Raw genomic sequence first — 11588 nt, 5'->3', positions numbered from 1 at the left:
TTTTTTTTGTAGTTTATAAGACGTGAATTTAAATAAATGAATTTAAAGAATTAAATAAGTTTATGATTAAGAAAATAAGATTTTAACAACATGGCATGCCAAGTAGGAGAAGAAGGTTTTTAATATGTTAAGTATTATTTGAGAAAAATAGAAATAATTGGGTGATATTCTTGTCCTAAACGAAACAAAAGTTATGTTTATATGCAATTACAAAACATGGGTGGCTATTTATAGAAATTACTCTCATTTGGTATGTTATGTCCACAAATCATAATGGGTCCCATACACGGTTGTTTAGCCATTTTGTTTTGCAAGCGGATTGTGGTAGTGATCATTTGGATCATTAGGGCAAGTTTTTGGAGATTCCGTATTCAATCAATGGGTTTAACAAACAAATTGGTGGTACAAAGAATGGTAAAATCTCTTGCGAGGTGTTTTATTGACTACTTTATGGTGCATTTGGATTTTTGATAGAGCATAAGCCCAGAAGTCTCTCTTTTTCTTTTCCTTCCGAGAGGGAGCATAAGCCCAAAACTCTCCTGGATTGGTTTATTTTGCAGCTTCCCTAATTTGTTAATAATTTTCCTTTCATAAGAAAATCAACTGATAATACAAAAAGTGTAGAGATCACCTTATATAATTGGCATGTCATGGATAAAAGAGCGCTTGAACTTTTTACCACTATGCTTTTATGAGATATGTACCAACTGTATAAATGAATGTTCCATTACTAAAAAAAAATGATTCTGCTATGTATTAAACTGTAGGCCACTCTTAGATTGTCATAGCTGGACAGTTCTGAACGCTTGTCACGTCATGTTATGGAGCATCACGAAGTAATGGGTAAGAGTTGTTCTTGGCGTTTCCTCCGTCAATCTACTGGAACCATTAAAAGTGATTGAAGGTTACTGCTGGTCTGTTTTATCCACAGTTGTTTGGTTAATGCTTTCTGAGTATTGATTGGAGATATAATTTCATGTCTATTTTGTTTCTTTAATCTTTTTTAACTTTTTTGTGGAATAGTAGTTCTCTTACTCAGTTATCTTGTTTAGATGTGTAAAAATTGGAAAAGGGGGAAGAAATGGTAGAACAAACTTTGATTATTCCATCTTCAAATTAAACAAAGAGCAGTAGAAGAGAATAAAGTGTTGCGTCCATTCTTTTCTTCCATAGCAAATGGAAGGAGACATCGTGCAAGCCGAAGACTTTGACAGGTGTCGATAGGCATGCCTCTGATGAGGGCTCGATCCTGAGAATCAATCCCAATCAAATAGAAAGAACAATTAGTGATGTTCGTAGGAAAACAACCTTGGAAATTGTTATGACCGAGCTGAAGAATTTGCAATCTTGGAAAATAAGTACACACATCATCGAAAAATTGCCATGATAAAGACCAACCTGTAATATCAATTTTGACAACATTTCCTTGTTCATCACAGTCAATTCCTTCATAATTGACAAATTGATTTCCAATATCCCAATTAGACAAACAATTCCCTGTGACATACTTCTTCATGACAACAAAGAATTCAGACTGATCATTTTTTGTGGTACCTTGAACAAAGTTAGACAAAGTAAGAACAAACACAAAGGTGATAATTTTGTGAATAGTCATTATATTAAATTGGGTATATACTTTTTTTTTTCCCTAGAGAAGAAGTAAATTAAAGTGGTTATATTTTGGTTGTTGTAGAGGAGATGATGGAGAAATATATAAAAGGGATGACTGATAGGAACATTTTGGTGCTTGATGTACTGAAAGTGAGAGATGAAATGGAAAGAAACTTTATGTTTATACCCCTCCACTTACAACCTCCCCTACGAGAACCATATAATATCAACATATAATAAAGCTCTTTATACTCATGAAGAGCTGTCCAAATATACCGCCTCTCATTCATTTATCCATTTATTTTTTTGCATGGATTTATTGATCAAGATTTGTCAATTTGATTAAAGGCATAATCAACAATTGATTATTTAAACTTTGTTGGTTCTGAATTATACGAGAGTGACCTCAAAGTGTTAGCAAAATCTATTCTAAATTTAATTGGAATGTGAAAGCATCAACCACCTATTCTTTGCTTGTGAAGTGTCACGCCAACTGTAGCAAAAGTTGCTTTCTCGGATTGCTTTCTCTCTATAATCTTGATTTAATTTTACTTGAATTTACTACGTCTTTTCCTTTCTGAACCTTTATATACAATTTGAATAATATTTTATCATTTGAATTAAACTACTATTGATAGTGATATCGTTTCACCACTGTGCCTAAAGCTCATTTTGCCATTCACTAATTTTGAGTCTTCAATCGTTTTCATGAAAATCATTTCTAGAATATCAAGGACACTGTGTTGTCTTGATGCTTAAGTTTGAACAATTTCTGATGTCCTTTTTCTAAAGGAATTATCTCTGATGATTGTTTTGCCGCACAGAGAGATACTATTCAAGCTGCCACTGGCTTTGCCCAAAGGAATAAGTACTGGTGCGCCTTAAAGAACAGATTCTGGCTCACCTATGTTTGAGGTTCAGAATAGATTCAAAAGGTTTGCAGTAGCAAGAAACTCTAGAAACACTGCCAAAATCTATTCGATGTGGCATTTCACATGTTTCACTAATTCCTTAATAATACAAATAGCTGATTTGATTTTTTCCTTGCCGTTTTTACACTGTCCAGGTTTTTGAGAAGAAGGCAAAGTATTTTCCTATAAGAGAGGATATTATTTTTGCAAAATGAAGCACCTACAGATCTGTACATTAATGATAACTGAAGCAGTAGTAAGAAGCTCTTTCTTGCTCTCCCACTCTCTTGTATCTGCGAAAGGAGTGGAAAGTAAAGGAAATGTAGGAGACGGGAAAGTTCAGCTCTTATTGTGTAACAATTTTCAGCACCTGTGCGAGATATAAAACTAGAAGGTTTAATCATCTGAATGAAAATGGCAATTCCATAGACTTTTGGAGGGACATATTTACTTTTTAGATTTTAAATTTGTGCAAAAATTACAACTAAGGTGATTGTATAAACTTCAAATGCTATACCTTAGTGATGTTTACATAAACTGCTCATAGGTTATTCATTGTACTTAGGAGGATACTAGCTTTCACTGACAGTCAAAAACTTTTGGAGTTACTTTTAGTAGTTCTGAACTCAAGCATTTGATAAAGGTGCTACACTCTCCTTTTACCTATTGTTTTTGAAAAATAGCTAGATGTTTGAGAGGAGGGTAGAGTATATATTAGTTTTACACTATTATGTTACTGCTAAAATGAAATGTTGGGCACTTGCCCAGTATATGGATAGTAGATATGGAGAGTCTAATATACTTTTGAAGACCGCTAAAGTTTTAAGGGAAAAGGATACTCACATTTTAAAAAATAAATAGTTAAGTTTGATAGCTTTTCAAAAAGTGTCCACTCGATTATACTATTTTCACTTTATAGTCATTTCTTAATTTGGATCATTTTAGCCCATATTGTTCAGATACAGTCCATACATAATACTGATATAGTCCATATACAATATTGATATAGTTTTTAACTTGTCCCTTTTAAAAATATTTCAGTTTCTTTTTTTAGTATAAAATTTTTGAACTGAAAAAATATTCTGTTTTTTTTTATTGTTTAGAAATAGTAATTAAATATAATTATATAAAAATGATATAATTGTTAAATAGAATATGTATTTATATAACATATATGTAGCAAATATGTATATGTATAAAAGATATATAAAAAATATATAGAAAATGTATAAAATTATATAATTGTTGTATAAAATATGTAAAAAAATAAAATGTACAATTATTGTATAAATTGTGTATCAAAACTTTATAATTGTTGTATTGAATATTTATATGTATAAGATATGTATAGAAACTGTATAGAAGGTGTGTAGAAATGGTATAAAACAAGTCAGCAAAGTGAAATGGCTAGAAAGTGAAATTTAAATTTCATAATCATTTTTGAGGAAATAGTTTAATTTAAAATGTTGTTTATGTCGTTTCCCTAAATTTTAATTGAGTAAAGGGGCAAAAATACCCCTAGCATTTAGCTCTCAAATGACCTTTAACGCGTCTTCATTATATCCCTCCATTTTGTCTTAGTTTCAACTTTCAATTATCCATTATCTTTACGTGAGTTCCATCGCTTCTTTGCTACTATCCCCATTTTTTTAAAAATCTAATTTCGCTTACTCTCCATTCTTCACATTAAAAACATAAAATAAGCACAACTCATTATAATTAATTCTCAAAAATGATTAACAATAATATAATAGAGATAGATAATGTCTAAATATATATATATATATATATATTTGGTCATATATCAGTTCCCATATTCTAAAAGCAAAGGCAGCAACTGAACTAAGGTCCATAATTACAAGAAGTGGAATTTAATTGAAGCAGCAGAGTTGCAAAAACAATTTTCATTTGCAAGACGAACAAAGTGAAGATCGACCTCAAGGTGTTTCATTTTTGTATGATGTACCGGGTTTTTAGCAATGTATGTGACCCCAAGGTTATCACAAAGTACTGTAGGTACAACAGAGAGTGACACATTAAGAGTGATCCAGTTTGTTTCAGACAAGGCAGAGGCAACTGCCCTATACTCAGCCTCAGTGGAGGATCGGGAGATGGTAGGTTACTTGTGAGAACACCAAGAGATAGGAGTCGTACCTAGAAAAATAATGTAGCCAGAGATTGAGCGGCGATCATTAATATCACCCGCCCAATCAGCGTTAGCATAGGCATAAAGATCAATGGACTGATGTGGAAAAATATAAATACCATTCTGGGATGTTTCTTTGAGGTACCGAAGGATGCGTTTAACGGCCTTCCAATGAACCACGGAGGGAGAGTTGTTGAACTGAGTAAGCTTGTTTACCGAATATGTGATATCCGGTCTGGTAAAGAAAAGGTACTGAAGTGTACCAAGTACACTCCTACACTCTTTGCCATCAGTTTTAGGGGCTCCGTCATCTACCAGTAGTGCCTCAGATGTACTTATTGGGGACTGAACGCCTTTGCAGTCCTGCATCTGAGTGTCTTGCAACACCTCTTGAATATACTTAGATTGGCTAAGATACAAACCGTTGGCATCCCTGTGTACCTCAATGCCCAAGAAGTAGTGCAGTAAACCAAGATACTTAAGAGAAAATCTTTTGAAAATAGAAGAAATGACTTCTTGAAGGAGTGATTCATTGCTGCCCGTGAGTATGATATCGTCCAAATATATTAGTATATATATAGTTACTCTAAAGTTATGCAGAACAAACAAAGAATTATCAAATTCAGACATACGAAATCTCATTCTGATCAGAGAACCAGTGAGTGCATCATACCAGGCTTTAGGAGCTTGTCGCAGTCGGTAGATAGCCTTTTTGAGATGACAAACATAGTATGGATGTGCTGAACTTTCATACCTTGGTGATTGGGTCATATAGACATCTTTCTGAAGCTTCCCTTGAAGAAAAGCATTGTTGATATCTATTTGATGTAAGGGCCAACTTTTTTGTACAGCAACGGTGAGGACGGTCTGAATTGTGGTTGGTTTAACCACTAGACTGTATGTTTTATGAAAATCAACCCCAGGCATTTGGGTGAACCCTTTTGCAACCAAACGTGCTTTGTACCTATCAATGGAGCTATCAAACTTTGTTTTGATTCGGAACAACCATTTGCAGGGAACAACATTTCTGGTGCGGTCCGGTGGAACCAACTCCCAAGTCTGGGTTTTTATTAGTGCATCATACTCAGCCTGCATAACATCTCTCCAATATGATAATTTTTGTGCTTGTTTGTGGGTTACAGGTAAAATGGTGGGTACAGACTGGGTTATTTGGGCAGTGTGGTCAATAATTTTTCGTCGCTTGACAATGTTATTTTGCGACCTTTTTACTACACGATTTTGCTCTATTTGTGGAACTTGAACTATGGGTTCAGTGGGTGGAGTCAAGTCAAGAGAGAAACTGCTTGCACCTCTGTTAGCATGGAGGGATCGTGATGGCTTTGGGCGACGCTGATAAATATGAGTAACTAATGGTCGGCGATGTAGATTGTGAGGATGCATAGAGAGTGTATGAGGTTGGCTTTGAAATATGAAGTGGGATGGTTGGGTATAAATAACAGGGGATAGGGAAGTAGTTTGAGGATTACCTGATTCCGGAGTGGTGAAATGATCTGACTCTGGGTTATTTCCCTACGTGGCACGAACTGAGTAGGTATCTTGGTGTGCACCTGGCATGAACGGAATAGTGGGATGAAGCAAGGTGAGATCTGGATTAATAGCGGTGGGACTAATTTCCACATCTGGATTTTGATGTGGCAAAGTGTTTTTCCAATTTAAATATGAAAAGCTTTGTTTCAAGTGAGAAAAAATATTATCAAATGGAAAAATTTCTTCTAAAAATTTTACATCTCGTGAGAGAAAAATTTTAGAGATGGTGGGATCAAAACATTGATGTCAATGATGAGTGACGGAGAAACTGAGATAAACACAAGGTTTGGAATATGATTTTAATTTATTTTGGGTGTATGATCGTAACCATGGGTAGCATAGACATCCAAATGTACGGAGAGATTCATAAGCAGGTGTTTTGTTGAAAAAAACGTTAAATGCGGACTTGTTATCAAGAGTGGAAGTGGGCAGGCGATTAATGAGAAAGGCAGCATGATGGCAAGCAACTGTCCAAAAATTGGAGGGCAAACTTGTTTGATGAAACAACGTTTTGACAGTCTCAATAAGGTGCCGATGACGTCTTTCAGCCAAGGCAACCCTTTGAGGAGTATGGGGGGGAGTGACAAAGTGATGTATGCCATTAGAATTAAGGTATGGTTACATAACTTTGTATTCTCCGCCTCCATCAGTGTAAAGTGTAAGAATTTTGTGACCAAAATATTTTTCAAGCACACCCCCAAGAGCTTCACCCAATTCCAAATCCAGAGTGATATCAAGTAAATCAAAATAACAAAACCCTTGAGTATTGCAGCAAAAAGGAAAATCAACAATATATCCAGTGTATTCTCACACAATGGGGTCTAGGGAGGTTAGAGTGTATGCAGTCCACACCACTACATCAGAGGTGAGGGTTTGTTTCCGCACAAGACAAAATACAGTCAAGATATAAAAGGGGTACAAATGATAATAACGAGTAATAAAACAATTGATAGTAACAAAGCAATACTACCACAAAGCAATCTACCTGAAGCAAAAATTACAAATATCAAAATATCAAAACTAGAAAAAGCCATGCATGCATGCTCCACAATAACGTGTGTTACTTCACTTACATCACTCTTGTTAATTAGCTGAGATACTCTTTCCGATTTTGAACAAATCAAAATTTCAAAACTAGAAAAAAAACATGTATGTGTGCTCAACAACAACAACGTGTATTCCTTCACTTAATTCGCGCTGCCTGAGATGCAACAAATGTATTTGGCTCCCGAAACTCACTTATGAATATAAATACAAATACAAATACAAATACAGCTAATACCAATACAAATGTGTCTTGTAAATACATATACAAACATACATGATATACATATGATCGTTGGATAGAACTAAAAAACAATTGAACTGAATATATATCAAATACATATATACATATGAGGGATTTGGCTCCTCTCCATTTCCTTTCTCTCCATTTTCCCCAAGTCCCCATTTTGATTAATGACACATTATATAATTAAATTAAATGGCTAAGATTTAATTTGTTCTAAACTAAACTTCTAACTATGGTTAGTATAATATATCAATTAAAAATAAGATGCTTTTATCTCTTTCATTTTCTCAATATTTCTTCCTATTATTTCTCTCAACTTCCTCTTATTCTCTTCAAATTTTTAATTATAAATTTGACAACACCTAAGATTATGGATGCAGAAAACTATTTCATATTTTTACCACGAAAATAAATTTTCACAAAAAATCCACATAAAGAACACAAAATGAGAAAAAACAGAGAATAAGACTATCTTTGTTATGATATATATCAATTATAGTAAATGTCTATTAAGATCTATTTGATGTCTATCAGGATTTGATGTATTTGTCTTTTAGTGTGAAACTATGACAAATTTTTCCTATAAATAGAAGGACTTCCCTCATTGTAAATCATCCCTCAAGAGAAGAAATAACAATTACTCTCTCTATTCTCTCTACTCTTCTTCTTTATTCTTTCTTGTTTTCTAACACGTTATCAGCACGAGACTCTACCATCTCAAATTTGAAGGCTAAGGCTAAGGTATTATTATTTTTATTTCTTCCTTTTTTCATATGGCTAACAATCTTACGAAGTATGAGTTCGTTGCGCTTCAATGTTCGGGCAAGAACTATATTTCATGGGTGTTGGATGCTGAAATCCACCTAGATGCTATGGGTCTTGGAGACGCCATAAAGAATGAAAATACAGCATCTAGTCAAAATCGTGCTAAGGCTATGATTTTCTTGCATCATCATCTTGACGAAGTTCTGAAAATTGAGTACCTTACTACTAAGGATCCACTCGTATTGTGGAATAACCTAAAAGAAAGGTTTGACCACTTAAAGATGGTCATCCTCCCAAAAGCACGATATGAGTGGATGCATCTAATATTTCAAGACTATAAGTTTGTTCATGAATACAATTCTGCCATGTTCAGAATTTCTTCTCAATTGAATCTTGTGGAGAGACGGTCAATGATAATGATATGATGGAAAAGACGTTTTCCACTTTTCATGCCTCGAATGTGCTCTTACAGCAATAATATCGAGAAAAAGATTTCAAGAAGTATACTGAACAGAGTTCTCATTTTCTCGTGGCTGAACAAAATAATGATTTGTTGATAAAAAATCACGAGAACCGACCAACTGGATTTGCACCATTTCCTGAAGTGAATGATGTGCACGCTCACCATGCTAGGCGTGGAAAAAGTGGTGGCCCTGGTCATGGACGTGGTCATGGTCATGGTCACAATGACCAAGAAAGAAACCCTGTTTCGAGTGTTAATCATTCATAAAAAAAAAAGAGAAAAAATGAGAAACGTGAAGCAGTTACTTGTTTTCGATGTGGAGGAAAGGGACATTATTCACGTGATTATCGTGCTCTCAAGCACTTGGTTGATCTTTATCAAGCATCATTAAAGAAGAAAGAAAGAAATCCCGAGGCTAACTTTCTCTCTGAAAATAATGTTGACATCACATGCTTGGATGTAGCAAACTTTTACGAGCACCCTGAAGGAAAAATTGATCACTTGATTGGTGATGGTTCCGTAAACATGGAAGAATGAATGATTTTAATTTTATTTTATTTTTATTGATAAGAGATAGTGAAAAAAATCATGTAAAAGTAGTTGTTTGCATGAGTATTAGTTTTTGATTAGTATTAATTAGTTTAATTACATTATTGTTGTTTATTATTGAATTGAATTTATTTTTTCATTATTTATTGAAAAAAAAAACAAGAAAAACAGCGACTCATTAAGGAAAAAGCTAATGGTAGGCTAATATTGATTAATGTTATTTTTTGTGGACATTTTTACAACATGTCATAATGAATTTATATAGGCGTTAATGCCTATTAATGTTGTTAGGATACAACTAATTTTGTTTTTAATTATTATCATAGTTTATTACACAATATTTAAAAATATAAATATGGTAACAGTTGCATAGCATGGACACTATTAAAGACAAAATGGTATAAATATATTTATTGCGTAATACATATGTATTGTAGTCTTTATAACAAGCAATACTACTTGATGACAAGAACAATTAACACGTGTTTAGTTTTTGTCATGTACAATTTAAATAATCAAATCAACAACAAGAATAATGCATAATCATGTACTAATTGGATATATTTTTATTGCTTAGTTAAGTGTGATTAACAATATTTTATAGTATAGTATAAGCTTTCACTTTGTACTAAGATTTAATATATATTTGGTGTATGTCATTTATTTGAAGATATGGATAATTTTTAAAGTAGGTTGTCCAATTGTGAAGATATTTATTTGATTGATTCTGGCATTACATATACGATATTCAAAGACGAGAAATATTTCTCTCATCTAAACATGGGCAAGATTAACGTTATTACAATTTGTGGTAGAGCTAATTTGATTGAAAGCTTTGGAAAAGTCATTATAATCTTGCCCAAGGGAACTAAACTCATCATAAATAATGCTATATTCTCTCCCAAGTCTCGGAGAAACTTGATGATTTTTAAAGATATCCGTGAAAATGGTTATCATATCAAGACATTTGATGAGATGAATCTTGAATATCTTGGTATCACTAAGAATGTCTCTGGGCAGACATGTGTTGTTGAAAAGTTTCCTGCTTTATCTTCTGGCCTGTATTGGACAAAGATTTGTGCAATTGAGGCATATTCTATAGTAAATCAAAATTTTACTGATTCCAATACTTTCGTACTTTGGCATGATCGTCTGGGACATCCAGGATCAATAATGATGAGACAAATAATATAAAATTCAAATGAGCATCCATTAAAGAACTTGAAGGTTCTTTCGAATGGTGAATTTTCATGTAATACTTGTTATCAAGGCAAGTTGATTGTGAGACCATCACCAACAAAAGTTGGGATTGAGTCTCCCGCGTTCTTGGAACGCATACATGGGGACATTTGTGGACCAATTCACCCACCAAGTGGGTCGTTTAGATACTTCATGGTCCTAATAGATGCTTCTTCTAGATGGTTTCATGTGTGCCTTTTGTCATCTCGCAACTTGGCATTTACAAAACTGTTGGCACAAATAATATGATTACGAACACAATTTCCTGATAATCAAATCAAGTCTATTCGCCTTGATAATGCTGCAAAATTTTCATCCCAAGCATTTAATGACTATTGCTTATCGATCGGGATAAGAGTGGAACATCCTGTACCCCTTGTTCATACTCAAAATGGCTATGCTGAGTCATTAATTAAACGTCTGCAGTTGATAGTAAGACCATTACTAATGAAAACTAAGTTGACCACTTCTGTTTGGGGTCATGCAATTTTGCATGCTGCAACACTTATTCGTCTTAGACCGACAAATTATCATAAATTTTCTCCGTTGCAATTGGTTATGGGTCAAGAGCCTAATATATCTTATCTGAGAATTTTTGGGTGCGGTGTTTATATGCCGATAGCACCACCAAACCACACCAAGATGGACCCCCAAAGAAGGTTAGGAATTTATGTTGGGTTTGAATCACCCTTCATTATTCGCTATCTTGAACCATTAACGGGAGATATATTCACTACTCGATTTGCAGATTGTCAGTTTGATGAGATACTTTTTCCAAAATTAGGGGGAGAAGATAGTGACATCAAAAGAGAAATTTTGTGAAAAAATTTATCACTATCTCATCTTGATCCACGGCTTCGATTTGTGAGCAAAAAGTACAAAAGATTATTCATCTGCAGAGAATTGCAAATCAAATGTCGGACGCATTTACAGATTTAAAAAGGATCACTAAATCACATATTCCTACAGAGAATGTCTCAATTTAAATTGATGTCCCTAAAGGACTATCCACTAGTGCCATAGCTAATGAATCTAAAGCATGCTTGAAGCGTGGCAGACCATTAG

General features: G+C 33.9%; 1 protein-coding gene and 1 long non-coding RNA gene across 2 annotated transcripts; one reads left to right on the top strand and one right to left on the bottom strand.

Annotated features, from left to right (window-relative positions):
* Positions 1 to 744: 744 nt before the first annotated feature.
* On the top strand, positions 745 to 3085 carry LOC107858772. Its single transcript, XR_001671224.2, has 3 exons — positions 745 to 843; positions 2436 to 2546; positions 2678 to 3085. It is a non-coding gene; the product is annotated as an uncharacterized LOC107858772 (long non-coding RNA).
* Positions 1083 to 1893, bottom strand: LOC107858769 (receptor protein-tyrosine kinase CEPR1). The gene is made up of 2 exons (XM_016703555.2): positions 1399 to 1893; positions 1083 to 1249 (listed from the first exon to the last, which is right to left on the bottom strand). The coding sequence occupies exons 1-2, from the start codon at positions 1613 to 1615 to the stop codon at positions 1101 to 1103; spliced, it is 366 nt and encodes a 121-aa protein (XP_016559041.2). The 5' UTR covers positions 1616 to 1893; the 3' UTR covers positions 1083 to 1100.
* Positions 3086 to 11588: the final 8503 nt, after the last annotated feature.

Source organism: Capsicum annuum, unplaced genomic scaffold (genome assembly GCF_002878395.1).
Source record: "Capsicum annuum cultivar UCD-10X-F1 unplaced genomic scaffold, UCD10Xv1.1 ctg82010, whole genome shotgun sequence".
Lineage (NCBI taxonomy): Eukaryota > Viridiplantae > Streptophyta > Magnoliopsida > Solanales > Solanaceae > Capsicum > Capsicum annuum.
Note: the sequence above shows the minus strand (reverse complement) of the source record. Positions and strands in the feature narration are given on the sequence as shown.